At 41.1% G+C, this 20,478-nt stretch overlaps 1 protein-coding gene across 1 annotated transcript in view; it reads right to left on the bottom strand.

Moving 5' to 3' along the window:
- Positions 1-374: 374 nt before the first annotated feature.
- Positions 375-20,478, bottom strand: part of LOC138354192 (uncharacterized) — a 44,125-nt gene continuing 24,021 nt past the window's right edge. Inside the window, exons 6-7 of the mRNA XM_069308088.1 lie at positions 3,883-4,115; positions 375-715 (exon numbers count right to left, since the gene is read on the bottom strand). Coding sequence (XP_069164189.1) covers positions 375-715; positions 3,883-4,115 — 574 coding nt within the window. The remainder of the gene's footprint in view (positions 716-3,882; positions 4,116-20,478) is intronic.

Genomic DNA, 20,478 nt, shown 5'->3' with positions numbered 1-20,478 from the left:
CATGGTACCCTCAAATGCACAAGTGCAGTGTCACAAAGCTCAGATGACATTCATTATGAGATGCTGCATCATCTCCCTTCATGCGCGTTTCAGTATTTACTGAATCTGAATAACCGTATCTGGGAGTCGTCGTCTGTTCCTGAGGACTGGTTCGAGGCAGTAGTTCTTCCTATTCGGAAATAGGGGTCTCAAATGGCATCCCCCCTAAAGATTTCCGCCCCATTGCCCCTCACAAGTTGCATTTGCAAATTCCTTGAACGTATGGTCAATGTCCGTCTAATGTGGTTCTAAGAAAACCATCACCACCTCTCCTGTTCTCAATTTGGCTTTTACAAGTGCCGCAGCACGACTGATATCTTGGTGAACTCTGAGGTCTATATTCGTACTGCTTTTGCTGCAAAGACCTCCATTGTTGCTGTCTTTTTTTTTACCTGGAGAAGGCATATGACACCACCTGGAGATACCATATTCTGTCCCAACTCCGTTCCTTTGGCCTTCGTGGTAATCTCCCTCTCTTCCTCTGAAGCTTTCTCTCTAGTCGATCCTTTAGAGTGAGGCTTGGTACCCTTCTCTCTGCTTCTTTTCGGCAATACGAAGAGGTGCCTCGAGGTAGTGCTCTGAGCACTACTATTTTTCTGGTTGCCCTCAATGGTCTTCTTTCCTCCCATCCCTCTGGGATCATCCCAGCACTCTATGTCGGAGATCGTACCCTCTGCTGTCGAGGTAATGACTCGCATTTCATTCAATGACGGCTTCAACTTTCAATTGATACTGTGTCGTCTTGGACCACCAATCATGGCTTCAAGTTCTCTACAACTAAAACATTTGCTATGACTTTTACTCAGAAGCATGTCGTTCTTCGTCCCCCTTTGTCGCTTTATGGTATTATTTTCTCTTACCTCCGAGTTGAATGCTCTAAGGCCCCTACCTTACTTAAGGTCTTGTCTCATACATCTTTGGGAGCGGATAGGCGCATGCTCCTCTTTCTACATTCCTCTCTCGTGCTATCTGAACTCGATTATGGTTGTCCTGCTTACTCGTCTGCCCTTCCCTCAACTCTTCGCTATCTTGATACTCTGCACTATACTAGGTTATGCCTCAGCTCTGGTGCCTATCATTAGACTCCTACCCTCAGCCTTTATGTTGAAACTGGCGTCCTGTCTCTACAGGATCGCCGTGATTGCTACTGTCTTCGTTACGTTGCGTGGTCCTTACAACTCCCTCACTCTCGCTTATGTCGTACTTTGACTTTTACCCCTTCTGTGATCCCTGTTCCCATTCACTACCTTCCCTCTTTCTGTACGGTTGTCTCACTTGCAAGGTTCTCTCTCGGTTTTTGTTACCAATATTCATATAGTTCTGAAACGTCTTTTCCTTGCACAGTTTTCTTCACACCCCTGCTCCATTTCCGTCTTCACAGATGGGTCTAAGTCTGCCGACAATGTAGGCTACTCTATTGTTTTCCTGACCGCCTATATGTGTTGCCTGCGTCCAGAGATCAGCATCTTCACGGAAGAACTTCATGTTTTTTGTTCGTCAACTGCTTTCTCGCTGTCAATCTTCCTTTGTTGTTGTAGTAGCCAAAAAGAAAGGAGTTGAGACAGAATATGGTATCTCCAGGTGGTGTCATATGCCTTCTCCAGGTAAAAAAAAAAGACTTCAACAATGGAGGTCTTCGCAGCAAAAGAAGTACGAATATAAACCTCCAAGTTCACCAAGACATCAGTCGTGCTGCAACACTTGCGAAAGCCAAACTGAGAATGGGAGAGGTGGTGATGGTGTTCTAAGAACCACATCAGACGGACATTGACCACACGGTCAAAGAGTTTGCAGATGCAACTTGTGAGGGGCAATGGGACGGAAGTCTTTAGGGGATGTCCTTTAAGACCCCTTTTTCCGAATAGGAAGAACTACTGCCTCGAGCCAGTCCACTGGGACTGACGATGACTCCCAGATACGGTTATTCTGAGTCAGTAAATACTGAAACGCGCATGGAGGAAGATCAAAATTCAAAATCAAATTTTTATTCAGGAAAAAGTACATTCATAGTTGACTTACAAACATAATGTTGGATTTATAGATAGAGGTAGTACATACAATACCTAAAGCCACTAGTACGCATAGCGTTTCGGGCAAGGTGAGGTGGGGGGGGGGGGGAAACACCTAGATTAAAACTTAATAGTAACTGAGCTTAAAGTATAAATTGTGTTAAAAAAAATAAAAGATAAAAATGGGGGGAACATGGTAGAAAATAGGCAATATACAAGTTGGTCAACAAACAGCATTGTTTAAAAATAGTAAGACATGGGTTGACATTTAGGGGTAAGGTAGGTTACATGGAGTTAATTAGGTAGTACTTAGTTTTCATCTTAAACTAGTTGAGAGAGCTACAGCCTTTGACATGATTGGGAAGGTCATTCCACATTCTGGGTCCCTTGATTTGTAGAGCATTTCTAGTTTGACTAAGTCGTACTCTTGGGATATCAAATAGGTATTTGTTTCTGGTGTGGTGCCCATGGGTTCTGTTACAACCTTCAAGAAGCTTTTAAGGTCAGGATTGACACTACAGTTCAGAGTTTTAAATACATAGAGAACACATGAGAGGATGTGCAGTGACTTAATATCCAAGATATCAATAATTTAAGTAAGGGTACTGAGTGCTGTCTGGGGCCAGAGTTAGATATTGTTCTAATAGCAGCTTTGTGTTGAGTAATTAGAGGACGTAAATGATTTTGGGTAGTAGAACCCCAAGCACAAATACCATAGTTGAGATAAGGATAGATGAAAGTAATAGAGCGTCACCAAGGCAGGGCGAGGTTCAATATATCTGATCTTAGAAAGAATGCCAACAGTTTTGGAAACTTTTTTTTTTTGCAATATTTAATATGTATCCCTGGAAATTCAGGCTGTTATCGATGAAAATACCAAGGAATATACCATCTACTTTGTTACTAATTTGGATATTGTTTATTCTAAGATTAATTTGATCTGATGATTTATTACCAAACAAAATATAGAAGGTTTTTCAATATTAAGGGTGAGTTTTTTAGCAGTTAGCCAAAGATGGACTTTATTTAGTTCAGTATTCACTGTACCATTCAGAGCAAGAAGGTCAGGACTGGAGAAAATGAAGGTTGTGTCATCAGCAAATAAAATTGGTTTGAGGTGTTGAGAGGTATTTGGAAGGTCATTAATGTAGATGAGAAAGAGGAGAGGGCCAAGTAAGCTGCCTTGTGGAACACCAATGTTGATGGGTAGGGTGGGAGAAATGGAATTATTCATAGAAACATACTGGAGCCTGTCAGTAAGGTAAGACAGAAGGTATTGCAGGGAGTGACCTCTGACTCCATAATGATGTAAGTTAAGAAGAAGGTTTTGGTGGTTGACAGTGTCAAAAACCTTACGTAGGTCAACAAATAACCCAACAGGGAACTCATTTCTATCAAGAGCTGCATGTACCAAGTTAATCATACTAATAAGTGTATCGTTAGTGCTTTTCTTGGATCTGAAGCCATATTGGCACGAGCTAAGTATATTGTGTTTGGCTAGATAAGAGTAAAACTGCTTGTAGATTAGCTTCTCAAATATTGTTGGCAGGGTTGGCAGAATTGATATAGGTCTGAAATTGTTGAAATCAGTGAGATCCCCACATTTATGGACTGGGGATAACTCTTGCTTCTTGTAGAATATCCAGAAAGGTTTGGAGTTCAAGTGATTTGTTGTAAAGCAATGCAATGGCAGGAGCTAGAAATCTGGAGGCTTTTTTGTAAATTAAAGTTGGTATATAAGTAAGGGCACTTGACTTTGTTTTAAGAGAAAGGATTATCTCATTAACATCAGTGTAATTAGCAGGAGTTAGGTACAGAGATTCTGGATAGTTACCTGTAAGATAGTCCTTAACATTAGTTTGGGAGGATGGAATATCATTAACAAGGGATGTGCCAATGGTTGAGAAGAAGATATAGAATTCAATAGCAGTGTCAGTGGCTGAAAGATGATGCAGCATCTCATAATGAATTGTCATCTGAGCCTTGTAACACTGCACTTGTGCATTTGAGGGCACCTTGCCCAAAGTTCCAGCACCTATTGCAAAGTCTAGGAGAATGAATGTACTCCTGAACGGAGCATCTGGCACCAGTAAGAATTATAAAAGGTGGAAGGGTCCTTCTATCAAAAGTGATCTTCATGACGCGAAGAGGCTGATGCCGACTACGAGGGGGGTCGAGTGAACATATCAACCTAGAGGGCAGAAAGGCCTTGGGCTTCTAAGATATGATTAATATCCTCATGACAGTATCCACCCTAACACCAGTCACAACATGGTGCAGGCGGATAGCAATGCCAATACTAGCACTGTCTCCCCAATACTGGACAATGCGGCTAAGCAGGCAGCTGCTTCCTGAGAAGGAGCAGCAATGGCACGTGTACCAGTACATGTGTCGCTGATGGTGAACTGGCGTACCAGTACACCAGTATCCACTGAATCAACGAGGTGTTTATGGTGGAAGAAATCATCAGGCCGTGAAGATTCCAGATGGTTCAGATCAAAGTATTTAGTCCACGTAGCAGGGCCAGGCAAGGTGTGAAACATATTAGCACAGGAAGGAATCATGCGAGTGCGGCTGTGGGTTTAGCACCAAGCGCCCCCAGTAAGGGTGGGGGGCCAAGGCCCAGTTGTCACAAAGAGAAGGAACCACTCCAGATGAAAAGGCTGGGGTCATCACTGGGGTCTTGGGGCTCAACTCTACTACAGAGGTGGGAGAGGACCAGAAGGGGGTAGTCGGGAAGGTCAAAGGAGTGTCTTGGTCTGGGCCAAATGTAACTCGGGCTACATAGCCCAATCTTCCAACACAGTCTGACTCAGGGGCATGGTCGCCCACCCCACGAGCCTGGGAAATTATTAGAGGATCATTCAGCGGCATTGCAATGAACAGGTAATAATTTCCTTCATGAATAAGTCCCCATTTGCACCATGAAGCCACAATTAGAGGATAGGACACCTGACAAGATGGGGCCCCCCAGAGGTGCATCATGAGTATACGCCCCACAATCATCACCTTAAAAACTGTCAGTACAATGAGATCGGGTTCAGCAACAAAGGCGAGGATTGACAAAAAAAGCGTCCCCTCCCTCGCAAGGTCGGGTACCACAGTTCTTCAGGTGAGAGTGTGCCTCCCCAAACATCTGGGCGTCAAAACAAAAGATGTTCGAAAGAATGATCAAGACTAGCAAAAAGTCGACAGGAAAAGACAATTAGAAAGGAGAAGAAGGGAAAGGCAAACGAAACATAAGGAAGAGGAAATAGCATCCAGCACAATTAGTGAAGACGGCAGAGGACTGTCCCATGGAGCATCACACTCTGACAGCAGCCCACGAAGCCTCCTCATGTCAAGAGCAGGCTAGAAAGTGAGGGTGGGGGAGGGGGGGGGCGACGGTAGGAGACCAACTCCATCGTCACCCGGCGTTAAACCCTAAACTACTGCAGCAGACAACGACTGTCAAGTGGAAGGCAGTACAGGGGCTATGCTGACCCAAACCAACACTGCTGCAACCCTACCAACAGCCATGTTAACTCTGCCTCAGGGGAAAAGAAAAGTACTAGTCAGGGGCTGTTTGATGAGGGTTCCCAGAAAACCTTTGTCACACAGAGGGCGGCAGAACAAATGGAATTCAAACCAGTGATGCAGGTCACCCTGTATATACTTGGGTTTTTATCCAATAGTGGACGTAAACCCAACAACGTAGTCAAACCCTACATTCCCTTGGCTGGTTACCTCAGACCTGTATTCTCTATAGTCGTGGACACAATCCCATCTGACCTACATGTACCAGGTCTAGGGATCACAATTAAACATTTAAAACAGCAGCAAGTCAAATTAGCTGACCCATAAAAGAAATCTGACCGTATCAAAGATGTAGGAGTGTTAATTGGGTCAGATTATTATAAATTCATCTCTGGCAAACACCAATTGCACGGGATGACCGTACTGAACTCTGCAGGTGGAAAGTCCCATTGCGTGAAGAGAACTAGAATGGTGGAGATGTGATTATTAACTAGTGGAGAAAGAGGGAACACCTCCCATTGTGTGATGAGAACTAGAATGGTGGAGATGTGATTATAAACTAGTGAAGATATTGACTCTTATACATTTCACCTTTTTTAAGCCGGGTCTTTCCCTCTACCCCCGTCCACTCCCACAGCAGTACACAGGTGCACATAGTTACACAGCAGTACACAGGTGCACATAGTTACACAGCAATACACAGGTGCACATAGTTACACAGCAGTACACAGGTGCACATAGTTACACAGCAGTATACAGGTGCACATAGTTACACAGCAGTACACAGGTGCACATAGTTACACAGCAGTACACAGGTGCACATAGTTACACAGCAGTACACAGGTGCACATAGTTACACAGCAGTACACAGGTGCACATAGTTACACAGCAGTACACAGGTGCACATAGTTACACAGCAGTACACAGGTGCACATAGTTACACAGCAGTACACAGGTGCACACAGTTACACAGCAGTACACAGGTGCACATAGTTACACAGCAGTACACAGGTGCACATAGTTACACAGCAGTACACAGGTGCACATAGTTACACAGCAGTACACAGGTGCACATAGTTACACAGCAGTACACAGGTGCACATAGTTACACAGCAGTACACAGGTGCACATAGTTACACAGCAGTACACAGGTGCACACAGTTACAAAAGTAGTGTGTAAACAAGGGGCTGGGTTGATATATTTGGAGGAGAGTGTGAAGCCCAGACTGTTACTGGGTCTCAGCCAGCAAGGGAGGCGCCACGCTGCCAGATGCATCAGTGTAAACATTGCCCCAACATCCCAGTGGAGTGTTTAAGGCACTCAACAACGGATCGTTAGCAGTGTCTCCTATGACCAACTGCTCATACATTTCCATGCATGTAATGTTCTTTTGTCTTGGTGTCGAGAATGACTGATCTTAATTACCTCAGGGAATGTTATTGATGAACAATCGTCAAGGGACTTACCAATAATAGACATATATGTGCAAGTTAGTGTACCCATTTATTGTTGTCCATTATGTGGAGTGTTTCACCATATGTTGATTTATTGGTAACTATTTTTGGCCGGGAAGTGAAGGTTATGTGGTGAAGATATTGAGCACATGAGCACATTAGATATATGTACAGTTTTGACCAAGGGTTCACCTCAGTTACAGAGGAGACAGTCACGTGTGATATAAGACAATTAACAACATGTTTGTAACATGGTGTAACGGGAGTGTTGAGGAGAGTTCAAGAAGAGTACACTGAGGGGTTGTGGGTCCAGCCTCAGTTAATATCAATATTGGTCATCGTCATTTATTTGTATTAAATGTTCTTGAAGAAATAGTTTGGAGTGTTCTTGTTCTCTTGAGTGGCTTTCTGTTCTAATTTACAAGGATTTACATGAATGTAAAAACATCATTGCTATGTATTCTTATAAACCCAATGTACCAGCTTGTATATAAATAAATAAATGGCATTTCTTCACTCTGGTATGGTTGGTGCACGTATGGTTGATGTGAGGCCTCACCAGGTGACTCTCTGGGTGTTACTGGCATCAGTGAAGTGCCAGAAGCAGAGCTTTCTTTCCTTCACAGTTGAGGGGAGGAACCAGTGGAGCTGGGGGTGCCCAAAGCCCCACAGGGACAACGACTATCCAAAGTGGACCTCTGGGCTCATATTGCTGCTCAGCAACGACAGCAGTGATTCTTGTTGACACTCCCAAGTTGGGTGAGAAAGAACTAAGAAATAATCCCAACCTGTTATGATATGAGGTTATGAACTCCCAATATATATATATATATATATATATATATATATATATATATATATATATATATATATATATATATATATATATATATATATATATATATATATATATATATATATAACTGAAAACTCACACCCAGAAGTGACTCGAACCCATACTCCCAGGAGCAACGCAACTGGTATGTACAAGACGCCTTAATCCACTTGACCATCACGACCGGACAAAATGAGGTGATAGCCTAAGCTATTTGAACCACCCCACCGCTGGCACTCGGATAGTAATCTTGGGCATAGCATTTTACCAAATCACCTCATTCTTTGGGGCACACGTGAGGAACACAAATGCGAACAAGCCTGAATGGTCCCCAGGACAATATGCAACTGAAAACTCACACCCCAGAAGTGACTCGAACCCATACTCCCAGGAGCAACGCAACTGGTATGTACAAGACGCCTTAATCCACTTGACCATCACGACCGGACAAAATGAGGTGATAGCCTAAGCTATTTGAACCACCCCACCGCCGGCACTCGGATAGTAATCTTGGGCATAGCATTTTACCAAATAACCTCATTCTTTGGGGCACATGTGAGGAACACAAATGCGAACAAGCCTGAATGGTCCCCAGGACAATATGCAACTGAAAACTCACACCCCAGAAGTGACTCGAACCCATACTCCCATACTCATTTTGTCCGGTCGTGATGGTCAAGTGGATTAAGGCGTCTTGTACATACCAGTTGCGTTGCTCCTGGGAGTATGGGTTCGAGTCACTTCTGGGGTGTGAGTTTTCAGTTGCATATTGTCCTGGGGACCATTCAGGCTTGTTCGCATATATATATATATATATATATATATATATATATATATATATATATATATATATATATATATATATATATATATATATATATATATATATATAGATATTGGTGTATACTGGCAGCAGGTTTTCTTTCAAACATGTTTCATTGAATATGACCGCATATTCAAATAAGAATAGAGCGACCTACCATGAACACCCAAATCACGGAACTATTTACTCTACCCACCATGAGAGTAAGGACAAGACAAGAACATATCGATGCCAACACAGAAGACAATGTCCAACATAACAGGCCAATTACACTGGATTAATCTTTGTGTTTAGATAGGAGATGCCTCGTATGGGCCAATAAGCCTTCTGCAGCCCCTATGTTTATCCCTTATGTATCCCCCCATGTTTTTCACCTTCATTGTATTATCACCTGACCTAATGCGGGTATAAAATCAACTAGTATTGTAAGATTGTTCACTTGAGAATGAACCATGGAGGTTCGAAACGTCGTGCAAATTATACAAATAAGTGTAATACACTCTATAGTAAATCACTTCTTTTCTTCACCTTAAAAGTACGAAAATGAGTTTTGGAGAACTCCTATTTCAATTAAGCCCTGATGCTAAGAAAATAGTTAGAGGGATAGAAGCCCAAAACCAGAAAATAATAAATACAGAATATGCGGTCATATTCAATGAAACATATATATATATATATATATATATATATATATATATATATATATATATATATATATATATATATATATATATATATATATATATATATATATATATATATGACAATGTCAGACCACGGAGGAAAAATGAAACAGGAAAATTCCTGTTTCATTTTTCCTCCGTGGTCTGACATTGTCACATTTTTAATCACGTGTTTATTTTCGTGATATACACACACACACACACACACATATATATATATATATATATATATATATATATATATATATATATATATATATATATATATATATATATATATATATATATATATATATATATATATATATATATATGCGAACAAGCCTGAATGGTCCCCAGGACTATATGCAACTGAAAACTCACACCCCAGAAGTGACTCGAACCCATACTGCCAGGAGCAACGCAACTGGTATGTACAGGGACGCCTTAATCCGCTTGACTATCACGACCGGACAAAAGGAAGTGATAGCCGAAGCTATTTGAACCACTTCCCCGCCGGCACTCGGATGGTAATCTTGGGCATAGCATAGCATCCGAGTGCCGGCGGGGGAAGTGGTTCAAATAGCTTCGGCTATCACTTCCTTTTGTCCGGTCGTGATGGTCAAGCAGATTAAGGCGTCCCTGTACATACCAGTTGCGTTGCTCCTGGCAGTATGGGTTCGAGTCACTTCTGGGGTGTGAGTTTTCAGTTGCATATAGTCCTGGGGACCATTCAGGCTTGTTTGCATTTGTGTTCCTCACGTGTGCCCCCAAAGAATGACGTGATTTGATAAAATGCTATGCCCAAGATTACCATCCGAGTGCCGGCGGGGAAGTGGTTCAAATAGCTTAGGCTATCACTTCCTTTTGTCCGGTCGTGATGGTCAAGCGGATTAAGGCGTCCCTGTACATACCAGTTGCGTTGCTCCTGGCAGTATGGGTTCGAGTCACTTCTGGGGTGTGAGTTTTCAGTTATATATATATATATATATATATATATATATATATATATATATATATATATATATATATATATTATTAAATATGACCGAAAAAGTAAGATTAATAATTCTAACACGAATTTTCTCAATCTTTCGTACATTACGCTTCACTGTTGGAGGTAAATCAAAAATCACTTCTCCAAAATTCATTTTTATTTCTAGTCTGACGCGACACGGGCGCGTTTCGTAAAACTTATTACATTTTCAAAGACTTCACAAATACACAACTGATTAGAACTTACGTATCTCTGATTTTATATCTACATTTGAGTGAGGTGGGAGGGGTGATGTGGCATTAACACAAGACAGAACAAGAGGGGATATTAATAGGGTATTAAAAGTATCAACACAAGACAGAACAGAAACAATGGGTATTGAATAGAAGTGTTTGTAGAAAGCCTATTGGTCCATATTTCTTGATGCTTCTATATTGGAGCGGAGTCTTGAGGTGGGTAGAATATAGTTGTGCAATAATTGGCTGTTGATTGCTGGTGTTGACTTCTTGATGTGTAGTGCCTCGCAAACGTCAAGCCGCCTGCTATCACTGTATCTATCGATGATTTCTGTGTTGTTTACTAGGATTTCTCTGGCGATGGTTTGGTTATGGGAAGAGATTATATGTTCCTTAATGGAGCTCTGTTGCTTATGCATCGTTAAACGCCTAGAAAGAGATGTTGTTGTCTTGCCTATATACTGGGTTTTTTGGAGCTTACAGTCCCCAAGTGGGCATTTGAAGGCATAGACGACGTTAGTCTCTTTTAAAGCGTTCTGTTTTGTGTCTGGAGAGTTTCTCATGAATAGGCTGGCCGTTTTTCTGGTTTTATAGTAAATCGTCAGTTGTATCCTCTGATTTTTGTCTGTAGGGATAACGTTTCTATTAACAATATCTTTCAGGACCCTTTCCTCCGTTTTATGAGCTGTGGAAAAGAAGTTCCTGTAAAATAGTCTAATAGGGGGTATAGGTGTTGTGTTAGTTGTCTCTTCAGAGGTTGCATGGCTTTTCACTTTCCTTCTTATGATGTCTTCGATGAAACCATTGGAGAAGCCGTTATTGACTAGGACCTGCCTTACCCTACAGAGTTCTTCGTCGACTTGCTTCCATTCTGAGCTGTGGCTGAGAGCACGGTCGACGTATGCGTTAACAACACTCCTCTTGTACCTGTCAGGGCAGTCACTGTTGGCATTTAGGCACATTCCTATGTTTGTTTCCTTAGTGTAGACTGCAGTGTGGAAACCTCCGCCCTTTTCCATGACTGTTACATCTAGAAAAGGCAGCTTCCCATCCTTTTCCGTCTCGTAAGTGAAACGCAGCACGGAACTCTGCTCAAATGCCTCCTTCAGCTCCTGCAGATGTCTGACATCAGGTACCTGTGTAAAAATGTCGTCAACATACCTGCAGTATATGGCCGGTTTCAAGTTCATGTCGACTAAGACTTTTTGCTCGATGGTACCCATGTAGAAGTTTGCAAACAGGACACCTAGGGGAGAACCCATGGCGACCCCATCTACTTGCTTATACATGTGCCCATCCGGGCTCAAGAAGGGTGCCTCTTTAGTACAAGCTTGGAGTAGTTTCCTCAGAATACTTTCTGGCATGTCAAGAGGAGTACAGGCTGGATCACGATACACTCTGTCGGCTATCATTCCGATTGTCTCGTCCACAGGTACGTTGGTAAACAGCGATTCTACGTCCAACGAGGCTCTTATCCCTGTGGCCCGTGTGCCCCGCAGTAAGTCCACAAATTCCTTTGGAGACTTCAGGCTGAAGGCGCAAGGAACATAAGGAGTCAGCAGGCCGTTGAGTCGCTTCGCCAGTCTGTACGTGGGTGTGGGTATCTGGCTAATGATTGGCCGAAGTGGGTTTCCAGGCTTGTGCGTCTTGACATTTCCATACGCATATCCAGGTTTATATTCCCCAATGATCTTTGGCAGGTGGAGTCCGGATTTCTTGGCGTTCACAGTTTCGATCAGTTTGTTGACCTTTGCTTTTAATTCGGCTGTAGTGTCCTTCGTTACCCTTTGGAACTTAGTTTGGTCAGAGAGTATGATGTTCATTTTCGCCAGATATTCGTCTTTTTTAAGAATGACATATATTGGCGACTTGTCACCTCTCCTGACAACTATCTCCTTGTTCTCACGAAGGCTTTTAGCTGCCGCTTTAAGCTCGGGGGACAGTATGGTGCTTCTGTAGTTGCCTCGATTCTTTCCTCCTTCTGCAATAAGTTCTGCTTGTAAGGTATCTTTGGTAGTGACCTTCTTTTGTGTCTCGAGGTCGAATATGTCGTCCAACAGAATTTCCAACTCTACTTTCCGGGCCATTTCACTCGGTCTGGACATAACATGACAGTTTATGCCCAGATTTAGGAGAGTGACTTGGTCCTCAGTGAGGTTAATTCCTGCAAGGTTCAGGAAGCCATCTCTTGGTCGTGGAATTGCCATAGGTCCTCCATATAATGTTGTTAGTTTCTTGATAATCCTTGTTTCAGTGCTGAGGTGATGTTGGTCTGTGAGGATGTCGAGGTGTTGTTCAATGCGGGTACGGATACTATGGTCGATGTTGCTATTTCTCCACTCGTTTGTAGCATGAAGTAGTTGCGTTTTGTTGTCTTTGATTTCATTCTCTGCCTTGTATATCTGATCACGAATCAGATCCTGGCGATATTTTATCGTGAAGGCTTGATTCCTTGCTGCTGGGTCGTGCACTTTAATATTAGTATATTTTGGTAGCAGGAAAAGCCATGCAACCTCTGAAGAGACAACTAACACAACACCTATACCCCCTATTAGACTATTTTACAGGAACTTCTTTTCCACAGCTCATAAAACGGAGGAAAGGGTCCTGAAAGATATTGTTAATAGAAACGTTATCCCTACAGACAAAAATCAGAGGATACAACTGACGATTTACTATAAAACCAGAAAAACGGCCAGCCTATTCATGAGAAACTCTCCAGACACAAAACAGAACGCTTTAAAAGAGACTAACGTCGTCTATGCCTTCAAATGCCCACTTGGGGACTGTAAGCTCCAAAAAACCCAGTATATAGGCAAGACAACAACATCTCTTTCTAGGCGTTTAACGATGCATAAGCAACAGGGCTCCATTAAGGAACATATAATCTCTTCCCATAACCAAACCATCGCCAGAGAAATCCTAGTAAACAACACAGAAATCATCGATAGATACAGTGATAGCAGGCGGCTTGACGTTTGCGAGGCACTACACATCAAGAAGTCAACACCAGCAATCAACAGCCAATTATTGCACAACTATATTCTACCCACCTCAAGACTCCGCTCCAATATAGAAGCATCAAGAAATATGGACCAATAGGCTTTCTACAAACACTTCTATTCAATACCCATTGTTTCTGTTCTGTCTTGTGTTGATACTTTTAATACCCTATTAATATCCCCTCTTGTTCTGTCTTGTGTTAATGCCACATCACCCCTCCCACCTCACTCAAATGTAGATATAAAATCAGAGATACGTAAGTTCTAATCAGTTGTGTATTTGTGAAGTCTTTGAAAATGTAATAAGTTTTACGAAACGCGCCCGTGTTGCGTCAGACTAGAAATAAAAATGAATTTTGGAGAAGTGATTTTTTATTTACCTCCAACAGTGAAGCGTAATGTACGAAAGATTGAGAAAATTCGTGTTAGAATTATTAATCTTACTTTTTCGGTCATATTTAATAATATATGTCTACAGGAAAGACTGCTACCAAAATATACTAATATATATATATATATATATATATATATATATATATATATATATATATATATATATATATATATATATATATATATATATATACATACACACACACACACAGCATCAATGGAAAACACAGCCTGGCCAAATATCAATAAGTGTCTAGGGAAGTGAAAGGCTAACAAAAAATATTCCAGTTTACTGGGCATTAACATAAATGAACATAACAAAATAAAAATACAATCTATAAACTCACACTCAATGATTTATCCAGCTTCTCAAAGCTGGGCATGATCATCAACAGGTCTCAAAACTGCATACAATCAGCACTAGCTGACACCAGGCTCTATCGTGGCGCAGTGGGACACTAGCGCCTATTATGCTGCTAATACCAATACAGGGTGGTGGTGGTGTCACAACCATTAACAAATGAGGTATGAGGAATCAATATCATATACACCACAATGGCATCACTTAAGATCCTCAGGTACCCACCACACTAAGTTATATAACAGCACCTATCACCTGGTATAAAGGATACACAATGGTAGAATTGATCCATGGTATACATTACTGCAACATGACAAATATCCTAGCAGTCAAATGACACAAATAAGGTCACAAGACCCGGACCGTAGCGGCAACACATGTGCTCGACTGAGAACTTTTGTTGGCAAAGGATTTTTCAGTAACATAAAATACTCGTAGTTTTTATATTGCCTTTATACGATCTGTTCTTAATTATTATGCCTTGCATCTTCATAATTTTTCTCCTAAACAATTACAAGGCCTAGATGTAGTACAGAATGCTGCCATGCGCATCATCCTGGGTTGTCCTAGAACTGTCAGAACTGTTAATATGAGAAAGGAACTAAACTTCCCTTCAATTTACGAAAGAATAGTTCTACTTAATACTATGTTTTGCGCCAAAACTTTGAAAAATAATGGTCCCCCCAGCTCTATTCAAATTAAATTGAGATCCATTCTAAACAATTCTGACTGTTCCCTCAATCTGCCGCAAAACGCTCCCTACAGTGTGTGGCTCAGTTGTTGTGCCTATAATCTTCAGAAACTGAATGTGTCTTTTAACCCTGATAAAACTGTTCACTATATTCCCCCTTGGAAAGATGTGGAGGTCTCTCGGCATTATACCCCCATCAGTGTAAAACAAATGTATAACACTGACATTTTGAGATGTATAACATTAGAAGCTATTGACAGCCATCTTCAAATTCTCAAACCCACTGAATCCTATGCCTTTACTGATGGCTCTGCGCAGTTAGGCACTGGTAGAACAGGTTGTACATGTGCAGTGTATAAGGGGAATGAAATGATCATGACTAGTACATAGAGATTGAACAACTGGGCAAGCACGACACAGACCGAGCTACTGGGCATTTATCTAGCCACTGAATACCTTAAGCTCAATGGTGGTGGAGTTATTTTCTGTGACTCTAAAAGTGCTCTGCAGTCCTTAAATAACCCATCACAATGTATGTCGGAAGTAGCTTGTAATATTAAATGGAATGTAATTTTTGCCAATGATAATAACTCTTGTATAAAATTTGTGTGGATCCCATCCCATGTTGGAGTTGGAAAATATGACTTTGTAGATCGATTGGCCTATGAGGCTTGCAGGAAAGAAAACATTGATTATGACTTTAGACTAACTAATGCAATTATTAGAAACATACAAATTAAAGAAATTAATTCAGATTTAGAAGAACTAAGAAATGCCCAGAGACCTGAAAGCTGCAGTATTAAAAGTTATGACAAGTTTTGTAATAATAGGTATTTGTATGGTCAGTATGTATATGTATGTTGTATGTATTTGTATTTGTATGGTCGTATGGTCAGCACAGTAACCGAACCAAGCAGTGTGATGTAGTCATTGCGCGAATTCGCCTTGGCTATAGACACATCTGGCAGGTTAGTGAGGCTGAGCCACTACCAGAATACTCAGATTGTAAATTCTGTGATAAACCTTTAATGCATTCACTAGAACACTATATTGTTGAATGTGAAACCGTAAAGGACTTCATGCCTTCTGGCCTCTTGTACCACCAACTGTGTAACTATTTTATTGACTCAGGTGTTCTGGACGACAGCCTAACAATTTATCCAAAATTTGCTTGTCCATTTTAAAGAATGAAGAACAATTTTATTTATATTACTTCTAAGCTGATCACTTATGAACCATCCCTGCTCTTGTGTAGCAGTGCACAATAGAAAGTTGTTTTTACATATCCATACATTAAAACATTGATTGTAACCATGATATATATGTGCTTCAGCCTACAGTTTAGACCTATTGTCTTATGTATGACCCTCTGTCTTGCGTGACAGTGAATACCAACATTATCCTCACTTTAATAAGACTCAAAATCCTCAGATTAGGCAAAATTGTAATTATTTTTGTCAATAAAGATGTTAATAATAATAATCGACTGAGAAAATCAGAGAGTGATCGCCCAGAGCCATGCTGGCCGGGAGCGACACTGTATCCACCTCTATGAGTCAGCTGACTCCTCTCTTTCAAATATCTCAAGCTCATATACAGACATATCTCGATCAAGAACTTCTAATTCATATATCAACAAAACAAAGACGATAATACACAACCTTACATAATAATACATATCAATAATTCAGTACATTAAAGATTACATCATGATATGAAAATATGTGAACAAAGAATTCATATTGGCAAGACATGGTAACACTGGCGGGAGAGGGGAGGAGGGGTTAAGGGAGGATTTCAAGACGTCTGCCAGCCGGCCATTATACATAAGAATACATGAATACAATATAAAGTATATATATATAAAACATGTGTATCAAAACCATGTTTATGTGGTATACATCTCACAGTGCCAAATTATAATTTAATGGACAATGTAATGAACAATAATGAAAGGAAATTACACAGTATACAAGACAGTAATACATCCGAGACCTAAATTTATACATCCTCCATCATATTTCACATAATATTTCCTATACAGCATTATGTAGCATTCCATAATATAAGTATATACGGATGTTTGTCGAGCTACATGACATTAGGCTACTGCTATTCACTAGACTTCTAATATATATCCACAAATACATGGCAAGGACTTATGGTACAGATATATAATATACATAGATATATGTGGAATACATTGGCAATACACATTTAATACTAGTGTGTTGTCGAAAAAAGAATAACTACATAAAATAATATACATGACACTAGGCTAATCAGCCAAGACATCACTATACAGTTTGAGCACATCATACATCAGCTACAGTATGATCATACTGGTGTATGTGTGGTCATAACACCACCTCACACCCATATGGTAATATCACAACACACCATGGTCCAGTATGGTAATATCACAACACACCATGGACCAGTATGGTAATATCACAACACACCATGGACCAGTATGGTAATATCCCAACACACCATGGACCAGTATGGTAATATCACAACACACCATGGTCCAGTATGGTAATATCACAACACACCATGGTCCAGCATGGTAATATCACAACACACCATGGTCCAGTATGGTAATATCACAACACACCATGGACCAGTATGGTAATATCACAACACACCATGGTCCAGTATGGTAATATCACAACACACCATGGACCAGTATGGTAATATCACAACACACCATGGTCCAGTATGGTAATATCACAACACACCATGGACCAGTATGGTAATATCACAACACACCATGGACCAGTATGGTAATATCACAACACACCATGGACCAGTATGGTAATATCACAACACATCAGGGTCCAGTATGGTAATATCACAACACACCATGGACCAGTATGGTAATATCACAACACACCATGGACCAGTATGGTAATATCACAACACACCATGGACCAGTATGGTAATATCACAACACACCATGGACCAGTATGGTAATATCACAACACACCATGGTCCAGTATGGTAATATCACAACACACCATGGTCCAGTATGGTAATATCACAACACACCATGGTCCAGTATGGTAATATCACAACACACCATGGACCAGTATGGTAATATCACAACACACCATGGACCAGTATGGTAATATCCCAACACACACCATGGACCAGTATGGTAATATCACAACACACACCATGGACCAGTATGGTAATACCACAACACACCATGGACCAGTATGGTAATACCACAACACACCATGGTCCAGTATGGTAATATCACAACACACCATGGTCCAGTATGGTAATATCACAACACACCATGGTCCAGTATGGTAATATCACAACACACCATGGGCCAGTATGGTAATATCACAACACACCATGGACCAGTATGGTAATATCACAACACACCATGGTCCAGTATGGTAATATGACAACACACCATGGACCAGTATGGTAATATCACAACACACCATGGTCCAGTATGGTAATATCACAACACACCATGGTCCAGTATGGTAATATCACAACACACCATGGACCAGTATGGTAATATCACAACACACCATGGACCAGTATGGTAATATCACAACACACCATGGACCAGTATGGTAATATCACAACACACCATGGTCCAGTATGGTAATATCACAACACACCATGGTCCAGTATGGTAATATCACAACACACCATGGTCCAGTATGGTAATATCACAACACACCATGGTCCAGTATGGTAATATCACAACACACCATGATCCAGTAAGGTAATATCACAACACACCATGGACCAGTATGGTAATATCACAACACACCATGGTCCAGTATGGTAATATCACAACACACCATGGACCAGTATGGTAATATCACAACACACCATGGTCCAGTATGGTAATATCACAACACACCATGGTCCAGTATGGTAATATCACAACACACCATGGTCCAGTATGGTAATATCACAACACACCATGGACCAGTATGGTAATATCACAACACACCATGGTCCAGTATGGTAATATCACAACACACCATGGTCCAGTATGGTAATATCACAACACACCATGGACCAGTATGGTAATATCACAACACACCATGGTCCAGTATGGTAATATCACAACACACCATGGTCCAGTATGGTAATATCACAACACACTATAGACCAAAACACCATGGACCAGTATGCTAATATCACAACACACCATGGACCAGTATGCTAATATCACAACACACCATGGACCAGTATGGTAATATCACAACACACTATGGTCCAGTATGGTAATATCACAACACACCATGGTCCAGTATGGTAATATCACAACACACCATGGACCAGTATGCTAATATCACAACACACCATGGACCAGTATGGTAATATCACAACACACCATGAACCAGTATGGTAATATCACAACACACCATGGTCCAGTATGGTAATATCACAACACACCATGGTCCAGTATGGTAATATCACAACACACCATGGACCAGTATGGTAATATCACAACACACCATGGACCAGTATGGTAATACCACAACACACCATGGTCCAGTATGGTAATATCACAACACACCATGGACCAGTATGGTAATATCACAACACACCATGGTCCAGTATGGTAATATCACAACACACCATGGTCCAGTATGGTAATATCACAACACACCATGGTCCAGTATGGTAATATCACAACACACCATGGACCAGTATGGTAATATCACAACACACCATGGACCAGTATGGTAATATCACAACACACCATGGACCAGTATGGTAATATCACAACACACCATGGACCAGTATGGTAATATCACAACACACCATGGACCAGTATGGTAATATCACAACACACCATGGACCAGTATGGTAATATCACAACACACCATGGACCAGTATGGTAATATCACAACACACCATGGACCAGTATGGTAATATCACAACACACCATGGTCCAGTATGGTAATATCACAACACACCATGGTCCAGTATGGTAATATCACAACACACCATGGACCAGTATGGTAATATCACAACACACCATGGACCAGTATGGTAATATCACAACACACCATGGACCAGTATGGTAATATCACAACACACCATGGACAAGTATGGTAATATCACAACACACCATGGTCCAGTATGGTAATATCACAACACACCATGGTCCAGTATGGTAATATCACAACACACCATGGTCCAGTATGGTAATATCACAACACACTATAGACCAAAACACCATGGACCAGTATGCTAATATCACAACACACCATGGACCAGTATGCTAATATCACAACACACCATGGACCAGTATGGTAATATCACAACACACTATGGTCCAGTATGGTAATATCACAACACACCATGGTCCAGTATGGTAATATCACAACACACCATGGTCCAGTATGCTAATATCACAACACACCATGGACCAGTATGCTAATATCACAACACACCATGGACCAGTATGGTAA

This window comes from Procambarus clarkii, chromosome 61 (assembly GCF_040958095.1).
Source record: "Procambarus clarkii isolate CNS0578487 chromosome 61, FALCON_Pclarkii_2.0, whole genome shotgun sequence".
NCBI lineage: Eukaryota > Metazoa > Arthropoda > Malacostraca > Decapoda > Cambaridae > Procambarus > Procambarus clarkii.
This window is presented reverse-complemented; position numbering and strand designations above follow the sequence as displayed.